Source organism: Dama dama, chromosome 32 (assembly GCF_033118175.1).
Source record: "Dama dama isolate Ldn47 chromosome 32, ASM3311817v1, whole genome shotgun sequence".
In the NCBI taxonomy this organism is placed as follows: domain Eukaryota; kingdom Metazoa; phylum Chordata; class Mammalia; order Artiodactyla; family Cervidae; genus Dama; species Dama dama.
This window is the reverse complement of record NC_083712.1, coordinates 39,893,144-39,909,836: the sequence shown is the minus strand read 5'-3', so window position 1 is coordinate 39,909,836 and position 16,693 is coordinate 39,893,144. Positions and strand designations below refer to the sequence as shown.

The following is a 16,693-nucleotide window of genomic DNA, read 5'->3' as shown; positions in this document are numbered from 1 at the left end:
GACAGCCACATTCTTGAAACTGGACCATTCGCCGTAACATATTCAAAAAATCTCAAAGGGGATTAAGGAATTAAATTTAAGTCCTAAAACCTTAAAATCCTAGAAGAAAAGATAGGAAGCATAATCTTTGATATCAGTCTTGGCAGTATTTTTTTTAATCTGTCTTCCCAGGCAAGGGAAATAAAAGCAAAAAATAAACAAATGGGACTACATGAAACCAAACTGTTCTGCACAGTGAAGGAAGATACCAACTAAATGAAAAAGCAACCTAATGGGTGGAAGAAGATATTTTCAAATGATATATTTGATAATAGATTAATATCCAAAATATATAAAGAACTCATACAACTCAACACTAAAAAATCAAATAAGGCATGCATGCTCAGTCATGTCTGACTCGTTGAGACCCCATGGACTGTAGCTCGCCAGGCTCCTCCGTCCATGGAATTTCCCAAGCAAGAGTACTGGAGTAGGTTGCCATTTCCTCTTCCAGGGGATCATCACACCCCGGGATCAAACCCGTGTCTCTTGTGTCTGATTTAAAAATGAACAGAAGATCTGAAAAGACATTTTTCCAAAGACATAAAGATAGCCAAGAAATACATGAAAAGATGCTCAGTATCACTAATTATCAAGGAAGTGCAAATCAAAAGCACAATGAGATGTCATTTCATACTTGTGAGAATGACTAGTATCAAAAAGTCTACAAATAACACATTGATATATAGATTTACTTTTATCTCTAAACATGTTAAGAGGTTGTTTGTGGGACTTGACAAATTACTTTGAAATTTGTTTGCTAAAAGTAATAACTAAATTCATGGCAAAATTGGCTATTTAACTGGAAGAAAATAAAATTTTACTTATCTTGTGTTATACAAATATTAGACTAAAATGCATCAAAAACTCATTTATAAAACATAATAATATTTATTCTTTAACAAAAATTTGCAGACTAAAATTTAGGGCTGGAGGAGATCTTCATCAAATAGGAAATCCAGAAGTAAAAATAAGATTAACAAACTTGGCCCTAAAAACATTAAAGATTTTATGGAGCAAAAAACAAATTTAAATATCTATAGAAAAATTACAAACACGGAAAAAGTATTTTTGATATATATAAACAATGGATTAATATCTAAACATTCAACAAACCCTTACAAATTACAATGAAGTAGTTAAATAGCACGAAAAGGCAATTTCAGAAGGACAGATCCAAATGATTAACAAACATGAAAAGATGCTCAAATCTACTAGTCTTTGGAGAAAGGAAATTAAAAATTTCAATTTTATATCCATCAGACTGTCAAAAAAATGAAAAGAAAAATAACCCATCCTTGACAGACATGGAAGAAAGATTAATCTTACATATGCAAAAAGAAATATCACCATGCCATATTCAAAATATATACATGCAGATTTATTGAAAGACGTGATGATCATAATTGCTAGTAAATTTTATATGGATACAATGATAAAGTATATACTTACAATTGATTTTTAGAAAACTAACATTTAAAATAATGTAGAAAATTCATCAGGATAAAATATTCTAACATACTCTACCAAGCCTTTGATCAAAACTCATTATAATAATATAAACTTCCCAAGACAAATCCCTTCTTTGTATGTAGTGATTAAGATTATGGACTCTGGAGTTCCTAAGTGTAGGTCCAAAACCTAGACATACCACCAGAATCAAAATCCTGAGTTGGTTTAGTCTCTTGAAATGTCAATCTCCTCATCAGTAAATGTTGATAAGGATAGAAATAAATTTTAGTAATCTTCTTTTATTGTCTGATAACCAGAAAGAGAGCATGAGGGCTGAATGAGTGCATAAAAAATACCCAAAGTGTGAACAGTCAAAAATGAACAATTCCCTAAATTAAGCTAGAACAATATCACAAATCTTTGATTTCTAAGAAAACTGAAACATTATTCTTACATGAATAGATATGCAATATCATGAGGCCTCAGGGTAAGATAGGACTTTTTCCATTCTAAAAATCTATGCAATAATTCATCTGCCTCACCAACTGTAGAGATCTTATTTTTATCGGACCACAATTCCAAAGATGACAGCACAATAGAAACTTTAAATTGGGCAAACATCTAAAAAGAGAAAGATAAATACATGAAAAATTAGTTTTTATGTATTAAATTAACTATATTTATAATTAAATTAATTCCATGTTTGATATATTCACACTCAATTTATATGGACAACTTAATTCTTCAGAAGCGCCACATCAAGTTAATGTGAATTACAATTTCAAAATTAGTATGAATTTTCCTAACTAGTATGAAGTGGAAAATACTTACCGAATTTACAAGGCCAATAATTTCGATGACTTTATTTGTTACTATCATGCTATCAGAGCCCAGGTAATCAAACTGAAAAACAGAATTAATTTAAAATTTAAATATAATTTATTATATAATATGTTTGAGATTTACTCTCATCTACTCTCTCAGGTTGAAGCTCCTTTGGGGTTAGAACACTTCGAAATAAGACAGCAACAAAAAATGAATATAAATTGAATCACTCACATACTGTAGGATATAAAATCGTATAGGCCACTCTGGGTGATAGTTTGGCAACTTCTTTCAAAGCAAGTAATGGACCGAGCAATTGTACTCACGGGCATTTATCCTAAAGAAATAAAATTTGATGCTCACAAAAACCCATGCATGTGTGGAAACAACTCATATGTCCTTCAATGGTCAACGGGTTGCTGGTACATTCATAACATGCTACTCAGTAAAAATGCTACTTAGTTAAAAAAAAAAAAAAAAGATGTTACTGAACTGTTGATATATGGAACATCTTGGGTAAACCTAAAAAAAATTATGCTAAGTATAAACAAATCTCAAAGGATACATACTCCATGATAACATTTATGCGGTATTCCTGAAATCACAGAGGGAGAAGTTGATTAGTGACTACCAAAGGTCAAGAAGTAGGGAAGCAGGGAAGATGGGAATGACTCCAGAGGGATAACATAAGAAAGCCATCTGATGATAGTGCCCTTGAGTGTCTCCATCCCAAGCAGTGGTAGTTATGAAAGGCTACATATGTGAAACTACCACACAAAACCACACATACACACACACACACACAAATGAGTGTATATGGTATAACTGCTGAAGTCTGAATAAGCTCTGAAGAATGCACACTATCCCTTGGATATTCCACAGGACCCTCAAGATAAACATATTCAAAACTACACTGACTATCCTCCCTCAAAAATATGCTCCCACTCAGATTTCCACCTCTTTGTTATCTATGCTTCTATTATCAGTTAGGACCTCCCACATTTATTATACTACATGTTCTATGACAGCAAAACTTTTTCTGTTTTTTTTCACTACTCTATTCCCAATAAATAAAACAGTAACTGGAGATGTAGATGATGCTTAATAAAGTTATCAAAAAAATGAATAAATCAAATCAATTTACAAGTTCTTCTGACTGACCCTCAGTAACTTTTAAAATTGGCCTTTCCCATCTATAGATTTATAAAAGTTTATCTTTGATTACTGGAATAGTCTCTTAAATGCTTTATTTTTCTTCAATCTTTTCACCAGCATTCCTGCCCCTACACTGTTACAAACATGATTCTAAAATGAAAATATAAACATGTCATTACTCTGATTAAAATCATTCATTGACTGTCTATTACCTTTAGGATAAAATCCAAGTATCATGTCAGTTCTTCATTTCTTTCCCTTTCCCCTCTTCAGCCTTGTGTATTAATCATCCTAAACTTCTTTCAGTTATCTGAGCAGAACAGTCTTATGTGCCCTTGCAAAGAAAGGTTTCGCAATAGGTCTTCCTTGGCCCTATCCTCCTCCCACTGCCAAACTAGCCAAATCAGAACACAACCTCCAACAATCTCCTTTATCAGAAATTTTTTTCCAGGTTTTTCACTTTTACAGGTTAGTAAAAAGTGAAAGTGTTAGTCGCTCAGTCGTGTCCGACTCTTTGTGACCCCGTGGACTGTAGCCCACCAGGCTCCTCTGTCCATGGGATTCTCCCGGCAAGAATCCTGGAGTGGGCTGCCATTCTTCTCCAGAGTATCTTTCGAGCCCAGGATCTAGCCCAGGTCTCCTGCATCTCTTGCACTGCAGGCAGATGCTTTACCATAAGAGCCACCAGATTCTCACGCTCCAATTCCCCTGCCCTAATCATCCAAAGGCAAGGTACAAAATACCTTTAAACAACCTCGATTCTCCAGAACCCACTGCAATTTTCCAAACTAGCCGATCCTAAACCTGTTTACCTTGCCTTGCTATTTCTTCCTATAGGAACCATAATAAAGGTTCCTGCCATGTTTTCCTATAGCTCCTTCTGTCTCCTGACCTACTCTTGGTGATTTCCCAGGTGGCATGTTGTGGTACATCCTCTCTTCCTGGGAACTGTGAAACAAAGTGTCTTTCCAAGAGCAATCATCTCCCCATCTGTTAGCAACAGTGTGCCTAAATAATAATAAAATTAAACATTTTAAAACACCTAAAAAAATAAAACACCTACTTACATGCTCTTATAGTATCCCAGGTTACAGTTCTGTCTCTATATCTTTCTCTAGTAATGCACTGGTTTTTTTATTTTTAAAATTATGAAAGTATGATAACACATTTATAGGAGATTTGGGAAATACAGAACAAGGTTACATATAGTTCCACTATATATTACAATTATTTTTTAAGTAGGTAAATTAAGATTCTTAGTTGGAGTTTCAATAACAGATTCTCAAAAATTAGTGGAATGAATATACAGAGAAGTAAAAAGGATATAGTAAACCTGAAGAGCACTATGAGCCAATTCAATATACTTAAGATTTATACAATTTTCACACAATGGTAGGACAAAAATTTTATTCAAGTTCCCATAGATGATAAACTAGAAGACACTGGAATATATCCAGGGACATAAGTGAAGTGGAATTCACTCAGTCATGTCCGACTCTTTGCGACCCCAAGGACTATACAGTCCACGGAATTCTCCAGGCCAGAATACTGGAATGGGTAGCCTTTCACTTCTCCAGGGTCCAAGGGCATCAAACAAGGTGTAAAAATTTCAAGGTGTAAAGGTACTGAGATCATACAGAGTCTGTTCTCTTATCACTGTGGAATTATATTAGAAATAAATATCAAAAGATATTTGAAAATAACCCACATATTTTCAAGTACCATGTGGCATTTACCAATAGAGTTCTTTGACATAGCCACTGAAAACCTCAATAAAGTTAGAAGACTGAAAAAAACAGAGGGTGACTGCAGAGAAGAAAGAATTTTGGTGAGAAATTAATACCAAAATGAGAAATTAATACCCAAGATACTTTTAAAAATCCCATGTATGTGGTAATTAAAAGTCCACTTTTCAATGATGGATATATCTAAGAAGCCCTAAAGAAGGAAAATCAGAAAATACCTGCAATAGAATAAAAATGAAGAGAATGTACCAGAACTTGTTGCATGTAGCTGAAGCTTCTCATTGCAATTAAATACAAAGTGGAGTCTTGAATAATGTGTGAAAACAAATAACGGACACTAGCATAAAATTTTGTTAAATGTGAATAAAATCTGTACGTCAGTTAATAATACTGTATCACATGTTAGTTTCCTGGATTTTTTTTTTAACAACATAATGTCTCTTTAAATTCTCAGAACTGGATTAGAAGTTTCAAGCCTGATTCAAATTTCCTTTAAAAAATCACTAAGATAATAAATTTTCTGGAATTTTAGCAGTAATACTAGATGCCAAAATACATGGAACTATATCAAAGTTTTGAGTGAACATAAATTAGAAATCTAGCATTTTATTCAAACTGAGTCAAACAAGTGGAATCAAAATGTCATAAATATTTTAGACAGGCAAAATTCATAAATATTCTAAAATATATATTATACATACTATTTATACACACACACACACATACACACACTAGGCTTGAGAAAGAAAAACAACATCAAAAAAGAGACAGAGAAATCAGAACACACAAATTAAATGAAATGAGAAGACCGAATATGAAATAGAGAAAGTGAAACAAATGATAAAAGTAAAAGGTCATCTTATAATCCAATTGTTTTTAGACATGGCTGCTCATTAGAAACACATCTGGAGCTTTGGAAAACAAAAGCGATACCTTGGCAATTACATTTTTTTTTAATTCCAAGAAAATTCTGATATACATTTGATTTTTAGAAAGTGAGTATAGGATTTTCTATTAAACAGTAGATTTAGTTTAGATATAGGATCTATTATTTTCTGTTGACCAATCATGAATCAATCACATTAAAACAAATAATTGTTATATAATCAAAATAGTAAAATATGTTTATCAGTTTTCACAATCAATAGCCAAACAAAAAATAAAAGATGATTGTAATTTCAAGTCATAATTGAAACTTGATGAACCTAACAATATAAATTAATTACATACTAATTGGGGGAATAAGTAGAGTGATATGGTAAGTGGAAGAGCATACATGCACATGTTTTCATCCACCCAGCGAGTCTATGTCATTTGGTTCAGTTCAGTTCAGTCACTCAGGCGTGTCTGACTCCCGGCAACTCCATGAACCGCAGCACATCAGGCCTCAGTGTCCATCGCCAACTCCCGGAGTCTGCCCAAACCCATGTCCATTGAGTCGGTGATGCCACCCAACCATCTCATCCTCTGTTGTCCCCATCTCCTCCTGACCTCAATCCTTCCAGCATCAGGGTCTTTTCAAACCAGTTAGCTCTTTGCATCAGGTGGCCAAAGTATTAGAGTTTCAGCTTCAAAATCAGTCCTACCAATGAACACCCAGGACTGATCTCCTTTAGGATGGACTGCTTGGATCTCCTTGCACTCCAAGGGACTCTCAAGAGTCTTCTCCAACACCACAGTTCAAAAGTATCAATTCTTTGGCGCTCAGCTTTCTTTATAGTCCAACTCTCACATCCATACATGACCACTGGAAAAACCATAGCCTTGACTAGACGGACCTTTGTTGACAAAGTAATGTCTCTGCTTTTTAATATGCTGTCTAGGTTGGTCATAGCTTTTCTTCCAAGGAGCAAGTGTCTTTTAATTTCATGGCTGCAATCACCATCTGCAGTGATTCTGGAGCCCAGAAAAATATAGTCAGCCACTATTTCCACTGCTTCCCTATCTATTTGCCATGAAATGATGGAACTGAGGACCATGATCTTAGTTTTCTGAATGTTGAGCTTTAAGCCAACTTTTTCACTCTCCTCTTTCACTTTCATCAAGAGGCTCTTTAGTTCTTCTTCACTTTCTGCCATAAGCGTGGTGTCATCTGCATATCTGAGGTTATTGATATTTCTCCCGGCAATCTTGATTCCAGCTTGTGCTTCTTCCAGCCCAGCGTTTCTCATGATGTACTCTGCATCTAAGTTAAATAAGCAGGGTGACAATATACAGCCTTGACGTACTCCTTTTCCTGTTTGGAACCAGTCTGTTCATGTCCAGTTCTAACTGATGCTTCCTGACCTGCACACAAGTTTCTCAAGAGGCAGGTCAGGTGGTCTGGTATTCCCATCTCCTTCAGAATTTTCCAGTTTATTGTGATCCACACAGTCAAAGGCTTTGGCATAGTCAATAAAGCAGAAATAGATGTTTTTCTGGAACTCTCTTGTTTTTTCAATGATCCAGCAGATGTTGGCAATTTGATCTCTTGTTCCTCTGTCTTTTCTAAAACCAGCTTGAACTTCTGGAAGTTCACAGTTCATGTATTGCTGAAGCCAGGCTTGGAGAATTTTGAGCATTACTTTACTAGCATGTGAGATGAGTGCAACTGTGCAGTCGTTTGAGTATTCTTTGGCATTGCCTTTCTTTGGGATTGGAATGAAAACTGACCTTTTCCAGTACTGTGGCCACTGCTGCGTTTTCCAAATTTGCTGGCATATTGAGTGTAGCACTTTCACAGCATCATCTTTTAGGATTTGAAATAGCTCAACTGGAATTCCATCATCTGTACTAGCTTTGTTTGTAGTGATGCTTCCTAAGGACCACTTGACTTTGCATTCCAGGATGTCTGGCTCTAGGTGAGTGATCATACCATCATGATTATCTGGGCCATGAAGACCCTTTTTGTATAGTTCTTCTGTGTATTGTTGCCACCTCCTCTTAATATCTTCTGTTTCTGTTAGGTCCCTACCATTTCTGTCCTTTATTGAGCCCATATTTGCATGAAATGTTCCCTTGGTCTCTCCAATTATATTGAAGAGATCTCTAGTCTTTCCCATTCTATTGTTTTCCTTTATTTCTTTGCACTGATCCGTGAGGAAGGCTTTCTTATCTCTCCTTGCTATTCTTTGGAACTCTGCATTCAAATGGGAATATCTTTCCTTTTCTCATTTGCTTTTCACTTCTCTTCTTTTCACAGCTATTTGTAAGGCCTCCTCAGACATCCATTTTGCTTTTTCACATTTCTTTTTCTTGGGGGTGGTCTTGATTCCTGTGTCCTGTACAATGTCATGAACCTCTGTCCATAGTTCAGGCACTCTATCAGAGCTAGTCCCTTAAATCTATTTCTCACTTTCACTGTATAGTCATAAGGGATTTGATTTAGGTCATACCTGAATGGTGTAGTTGTTTTCCTCACTTTCTTCAGTTTCAGTCTGAATTTGCCAATAAGGAGGTTCATGATCTGAGCCACAGTCAGATCCTTGTCTTGTTTTTGCTGGCTGTATAGAGTTCTCCATCTTTGGCTGCAAAGAATATAATCAATCTGATTTTGGTGTTGACTATCTGGTGATGTCCATGTGTAGAGTCATCTCTTGTGTTGTTGGAAGAGGGTGTTTGCTATGACCAATGCATTCTCTAGGCAGAACTCTATTAGCCTTTGCCCTGCTTCATTCTGTACTCCAAGGCCAAATTTGCCTGTTACTCCAGGTGTTTCTTGACTTCCTACTTTTACATCCAGTCCCCTGTAATGAAAAGGACATCTTTTTTGGGTGTTAGTTCTAAAAGGTCTTGTAGGTCTTCATAGAACTGTTCAACTTCAGCTTCTTCAGCATTACTGGTTGGGGCATAGGTTTGGATTACCATGATATTGAATGGTTTGCCCTGGAAACAAACAGAGATCATTCTGTCGTTTTTGAGATTGCATCCAAGTACTGCATTTCAGACTCTTTTGTTGACCATGATGGCTACTCCATTTCTTTTAAGGGATTCCTGCCCACAGTAGTAGTATAATGGTCATTTGAGTTAAATTCACCCATTCCAGTCCATCTTAGTTTGCTGATTCCTAGAATGTCGATGTTCACTCTTGCCATCTCCTGTTTGACCACTTCCAATTTACCTTGATTCATGGACCTAACATTCCAGGTTCCTATGCAATATTGCTCTTTACAGCATCATTTGGTTCACATTTACATTTAAGGTAAATTATCAGTATGTATGATCTATTACTAGTTTCTTAATTATTTTGGGTTTATTTCATGTAGGTCTTCTCCTTCTCTTGTGTTTCCTGTCTAGAGAAGTTCCTTTAGCATTTGTTGTAACGTTGGTTTGATGGTGCAAATTCTCTTAAATCTTGCTTGTCTGGAAAGCTTTTGATTTCTCCATCAAATCTGAAAAAGAGTCTTGCTGGGTAGAGTATTCTTGGTTGTAGGTTTTTTCCTTTTATCACTTCAAATATATTGTGCCATTCATTCTGGCTCGTAGAGAAAGCCAGATTTCTGTTGAGAAATCAGCTGATAACTTTATGGGAGTTCCCTTGTATGTTATTTGTCCTTTTTCCCTTGTTGCTTTTAATACTTTATCTTCGTCTTTAATTTTTGTCATTTTGATTACTATGTGTCTCAGTGTGTTCTTCCTTGGGTTTATCTTGCCTGGAACTCTTTGTGCTTCCTGGACTTGGTTGACTATACCCTTTCCCATGTTAGGGAAATTTTCAGCTATTATTCTTCAAATATTTTCTCAGTTCCTTTCTCTCTTCTCCTTCCAGAACCCCTGTAATGTGACTGCTCATGGGTTTAATGTTGTCCCAGGCGTCTCATAGATAGGCTGTCTTCATTTTTTTCATTATTTTTTCTGTATTCTTTTCTGCAGCAGTGATTCCCACCATTCTGTTCTCCAGGTCACTTATCCGCTCCTCTGCCTCAGTTATTCTGCTATTGATTCTTCATCTCTAGTGTACTGTTATCTCTGTTCATTTTTTCTTTAGTTCTTCTAGGCCTTTGGTAAACATTTTTTGCATCTTCATTCTTTTTCCAAGATCCTGGATCATCTTCACTATCACCATTCTAAATTCTTTTTCTGGAAGGTTGCCTATCTCCACTTCATTTAGTTGTTTTTCTGGAGTTTTTTCTTGTCCCTTCATCTGAGACATAACGTTCTACTTTTTCATTCTGAGTAACTTCTGTAATGTGGCTTTTGTTCTAGCCATTGTAGGAGTGTGGTTCTTCTTGCTTCTTCTGTCTGCCTTCTGGTAGATGAGGCTAAGAAGCTTATGTAAGCTTCCTAATGGGAGGGACTGGCAGTGAGAGAAACTGGGTCTTGTTCTGGTGGGCAGGGCCATGCTCATTAAAACTTTAATTCAATTATTTGCTGATGGGTGGAGTTGTGCTCCCTCTCTGTTAGTTGTCTGACTTGTGGCAACCCAGCCCTGGGGTCTATGAACTCCGTGTGGGGTTAATGGCAACCTCCAAAAGGACTTACGCCAAGAGGCATTTTCCAGGACTGCTGCTGCCAGTGCCCTATCCCTGCGGAAGCCACTGCTGAGCCATTCCTCCACAGGAGACCCTCAAACACTAGCAGGTAGGTCTGGTTCAGTTTCCTGTGAGGTCACTGCTCCTTTCCCTTGGGTCTTGGTATATGGAAAATTTTGTTTATGCCTTCCAAGAGTGGAGTCTCTGTTTCCCTCAGTCCTGTAGAAATCCTATAATCAAGTCCTGCTGCCTTCAAAGTCAGGTTCTGTGGGGATTCCCAGTCCCTTTGCCAGATCTCCTAGCTGGGAAACCTGATGTGAGGCTCAGAATCATCACAACAGTGAAGAGGGAGAACTTCTTTGATATTATTGTTCTTCAGATTGTGGGTGGCCTAGCTGGAAGGTATAGGACTTTATTTTATCATGATTGCACCCCTCCTACCATCTCATTGTGGCTTCTTGTCTTCGGACATGGGGTATCTTTTTTTTGGACATGGGGTTCCAGCATCATCCTGTCAATGGCTGTTCAACAGCTCATTACAATTTTGGTGCTCTTTCAGGAAGAGATGAGTGCATGTTCTTTTACTCTGCCATTTTGAGCTGGAAACTTTGCACTGTGTTTTATTGTACCATAGACTCCCTCAATCTGGCACTGAATTCACTAGGCTACAATTATGGATTGAAAATTTGTGAAGAGACTGAAGATATCACTATTCTTCTTTACATGCCCAATATCTGATAACATAGATGTCATAGTTGGTTCGATATTTGTCTTATTAAAGAATATATAAATATTTGTAAAAACATAGAAAATATATGCTTAATCAGCATTTTATGACTGGCAAATCTGGCAATTTGGACAAGAAACTTTTAAAACAACATAATCCTGAAATAAGAATTCATACTTTTGAACTGTGGTGTTGGAGAAGACTCTTGAGAGTCCCTTGGACTGTGAGGAGATCCAACCAGTCCATCCCAAAGGAGATCAGTCCTGGGTGTTCATTGGAAGGACTGATGTTGAAGTTGAAACTTCAGTACTTTGGTCACCTGACACAAAGAGCTGACTCATTGGAAAAGACCCTGATGCTGGGAAGAGGGCAGGAGGAGAAGGAGACAGAGGATGAGATGGTTGGATGGCATCACCGACTCGATGGACATGGGTTTGGGTGGACTCCAAGAGTTGGTAATGGACGGCGGGGAGGGGTGGGGGGAGGGCGCGCCTGACGTGCTGCGGTTCATGGGGTTGCAGAGTTGGACACAACTGAGCGACTGAACTGAACTAAATCCTGAAATAATTTTCATAAACCAAAATATTCCCTGGAAATTTAGTCATCTTTACCAGAAATATCTCAACTTTCTCCTAATGTTCCTTTTGCTCTTTTCCCTAATACTCATTTAATAAGTATTTTAATATCCTCTCTAAATCTCTCCTGTCTCAAACTCTCAACTCACTTCCTGACAAGCTCTACAATCCTACAAATAGAATTGGAAATCAGTATGATTCACATTCTCTGTGGTTTTCCACAGATGTGATAATCAAATATTTCAGGGAAAAAATCTAGAAAAAAAGTCTTATCCCTGTTTTCCAAAATCTTTGAAGTATGGGAGAAATAAAGCAACATTTTACTGAAAACAAACTGAGTTATCACCTCAAGAGTTTTAAGTTCAGAGGTCCTCAAATTGTTTATGGGAATAAGTAATCTAGGGGAGCATTTAGACTAGACTCAATCAGTTGCATGAATAAAACCATTAAAAAATCTTGATACTTTAATGTTAGCAGTTATCATAAATTTATACCATCATTATTTCTGTGCCACTAAATATCTTATTAGCCAAACATTTTCTAGATTACATGCTAAAACAAGAATTAAAGCTTAAAAAATTTCACTAAAAATATCACCATTAAAAATTTTGTGGACTGAGAGAGACTCTAAAGTTGTGAACTATCAGAAAAATAATAATAAAACCATTTTGTTAGGCAGGTTTATTACATAAAGATTTCAAATAAAATATTTCTGATAGAACTAGTGCAATTTTGAATATTTGGTTCTTCACTGTTCTCTGGGAGTGACATGGAAGTAAGAAGACTGGAATATTTAAATTCCTTTCTAGCTAGGGATAATCATACATTCATATCAAATGTTCAAGTGTAAAGAAAAAGTAAAACACATACCAAAGCTTTGTCTACCACGATATGCATTTCTAGATAAAGGGGAATTAAATCTGAAACAGTTGATTCTGGCTAGAAAAAAGAACAACAGTATTTAAAGACTTGAAAACTTTCACAACTTGTTTATTCTAAACTTTTTCAATATTTACACCGTTATTTAATCATAGTTGAAATATATACATATATATATATACTTAAATTATAAGACAATGTTTTGATATACTTATGCAATGTGAAATAACCACCACAATCATGCTAATTAACATATCCACTCTCATATAGTTACCATTTTCTTTTTTCGTGTGTGTGTGTGTGTGTGTGTGTGTGTGTGGTAAGAGCACATAAGATCAACCTTCTCAGAAAATTTAAATTTTACAATACAATATTGCTAACTACAGTTACGTTACTGTTCATTAAATTTCCAGAACTTACTCATTTGCATAGATCAAACTTTATACCCTTTGACCAACATTTCCCTGTTTCTGTTGGTCTGAACCTCTGACAAATACCACTGTACTGTGTCTATGGGTTTGACTATTGTAGATTCCACATAAAAGTGAGATGTAGTATTTGTCTTCCTGTGTCTGGCTTATTTTACTAACATAATGTCCTCAGTTCAGTTCAGTCATTCAGTCATGTCTGACTCTTTGCTACTCCATGGGTTGCAGCATGCCAGGCTTCCCTGTCCATCACCAACTCCCAGAGCTTGCTCAAATTCATGTCCATTGCGTCGGTGATGCCATCCAACTATCTCATCCTCTGATGGCCCCTTCTCCTGCCTTCAATATTTTCCAGCATCAGGGTCTTTTCCAATGAGTCTGCTCTTTGCATCAGGTGGCCAAACTATTGGAGTTTCAGCTTCAAAATCAGTCCTACCAATGAATGTTCAGGATTGATTGACTTTTAGATTGAGTGGTTTGATCTCCTTGCTGTCCAAAGGACTCTCAAGAGCCTTCTCCAACACCACAGTTCAAAGCATCAGTTCTTCAGCACTCCACTTTCTTTATGGTCCAACTCTCACAACCAAACAAGACTACTGGAAAAACCATAGCTTTGACTAGATGGACTTTGTCAGCAAAGTAATATCTCTACTTTTTAATATACTGCCTAGGTTGGTCATAGCTTTTCTTCCAAGGATCAAGCATCTTTTAATTTCATGGCTGCAGCCACTATCTGCAGTGATTTTGGAGTCCAAGAAAATAAAGTCTCTCACTGTTTGCATTGTTTCCCCATCTATTTGCCATGAAGTGATGGGACTGGATGCCATGATCTTCGTTTTTTCAATGTTGAGTTTTAACATCCTCAAGATTCATCCATATTGCCAAAAATGGCAGCATTTTCTTCTTAAGGCTGAATAACATTCTGTTATATTGATAAATGTATATAACAATTTATTTAATCATTATCTATCCAGATACTCAGATTGGTTCATATTTTTGCTACTGCAAATAATGCTTCAGTGAACACAGGTGTGCATATATGTTTTCAAGTTAGTGCATTTGTCTTCTACTAAGAAGAATTATGATTTCAGGTCTTATATTCAAGTCTTTAATCCATTTTGAGTTTATTTTGTGTATTGTATAAAACAGTGATAAATTCATTCTTTTGTATGTCACTGTCCAGTTTTCCTAATACCATTTATTGAAAAGCCTGTCCTTTCTCCATCATATATTTTTGGTTCCTCTGTCATAAATTTACTAACCATATCTATTTGGGTTTATTTCTGTCTGTTGGGTTTATTGCTAGTCTGTTCCACTGATCTGGGTATATCTTTTCATGTCAATATAATATTATTTTAATTAATATAGCTTTGTAATATAGTTTGAAATCAGAGAGTCTGAAGACTCCAGTTTTGTTTCCTTTCTCAAGATTGCTTTGTTATTTGGTGTTTGTAGTTCCAAACAAATTTAAGGATTATTTTCCTGTTTCTTTGAAAAACACCATGGGAATTTTATAGGGATTGCACTGAATATGTAGATTGCTTTGGGTAGTACGGAAATTTTAACAACCTTGATTCTCCCAATCCATGAGCATGGACTATCTTTCCATTTGTTTTGGTCTTCTTCAATTTCTTTCATCTGTATCTTGTAATTTTCAATATAGAGTTTTTCACTTCCTTGGTTAAATTTATTCCTAGGTATTATATTCTTTTTGATGTAAATGGGATTGTTTATTTCTACTTTTGACAGTTTATTAGTGGTGTATAGAAACACAACAGATTTCTGTACATTTGTTTTGTATCCTGCAAATTTACTGAATTCATTTATTAGTTCCAACAGTTTTTCTGTTATGGAGGCCTCTTAGATAATCATCAAGGCTGCAGCCTGACAGGCAGACTTCTAATTACATGCACATCTATTGGCTAAGTGTAATGTTTTCCAGACACTTCAGAGGGTGAGTGCTATCTTCGAGTACTCCAAAGCACATAATTTTAATGTCAAAAGTTACGTAGAAGGACAATGCTAAGAGCCACAAGAGAAAATGTTTTACATACAAGGGAACTACTATAAGACTATTAGCAATTTTTCAACAAAAAACTCTGCAGGCCAGAAAATAGCACAATATATTCAGAATACTAGAAAAAAATTCTAACTATCTCTTCTTCAACTCTGAATAATAAAGCTTCCAAGTTTTATATACAAGCAAAGATAAAAGAGTTCATCAACATTAAACCAGTCTGACAAGAAATTTTAAAGGGACTTATTTTAGTTGAAAAGAAAGTGTGCTAATTAGTGATAAGAAAATAACTTTGAAACAATGACGATAAAAAGATAACATATCAAAACATTTGAGATCCAATTAAAACAGAAGAAAAATTGTAATATAAATGCCTAACTTAACTTTATACCTGAAGAAACTAGATAAACAGGAGCAAACTAAAACCATATCTACCCAAAGGATGAAATATGAAATAGAAATTAGAGAACGGGGCTTTTATCAAGATGGAAGAGTAAATAGATCCTGAGCTCACCTCCTCCCACAACCACATCAAAATCACAACTATCTTCAGAACAACCATGCATGAAAAAGATTGGAACTTACCAGAAAGGATCTTCTAAACTAAAGATATCAAGAAGGAACCAAAGAGACAGGTAGGAGAGCAAACTCGCAAAATAATGAAACTTCATAACTCCCAGAACGGCAACCTACAAACTGGAAACTAATTATACTACACAGATTATCCCACAGGAATAAGAGTTCTTGAGCCCCATGTCAAGCTCTCTAGTCTGGGAAGCAGCACTACAAGTCCAGCACTGGGAAGATGAGCCCCTTCAAAGCATTTTGCTTTGAAGGCCAGTGGGGCTTAATTTCAGGATCTTCACAGGACTAGGGGATAAATAGATGTCAGTCCCAAGAGCACACACAAAATCTTATGTGCACTAGGACCCAGGGCAAAAGAATATGAAAGATGTCTAAACTAGACCCACCTACTGATCCTGGAGAGTCTCAATAAGCAGGGGATGGCTACAGCTCATGCTGGTGGTGATATATCACTGATAGTAGGCATGCTTGGAAACATTCAACTGTGTGAACACTGCTCCTAGTGGCTGCAATCTTGACACATTAGCACCAAGACCTACTTAAGACCTGGAATGCACATGACATCTCCTACAGAAGACAACTTCTCCAAAGTTGAGAAATGTAACTAACCTACCACATACACAAACAGCAATTTAGACTTTTTTTTTAATGAAGCAACAAAAAAATACATTCCAGTAGAAGGAACAAGATAAATTTCAAAAGAACTAAGTGAAGTAGAAATAGACAACCCACCCAAGAAAGAGGGCAGAGGAATGACTATAACGTGACCAAAGAAGTGAGGAGGACAATAGATGCACAGAGCAAGAAGTTAGAAGT

General features: G+C 36.2%; 1 protein-coding gene across 1 annotated transcript in view; it reads right to left on the bottom strand.

Moving 5' to 3' along the window:
• Nucleotides 1-16,693, bottom strand: part of LOC133050380 (disintegrin and metalloproteinase domain-containing protein 32-like) — a 145,849-nt gene that overhangs the window by 96,467 nt on the left and 32,689 nt on the right. The window contains exons 7-9 of the mRNA XM_061134531.1: nt 12,839-12,907; nt 2,323-2,394; nt 1,946-2,112 (exon numbers count right to left, since the gene is read on the bottom strand). Coding sequence (XP_060990514.1) covers nt 1,946-2,112; nt 2,323-2,394; nt 12,839-12,907 — 308 coding nt within the window. The remainder of the gene's footprint in view (nt 1-1,945; nt 2,113-2,322; nt 2,395-12,838; nt 12,908-16,693) is intronic.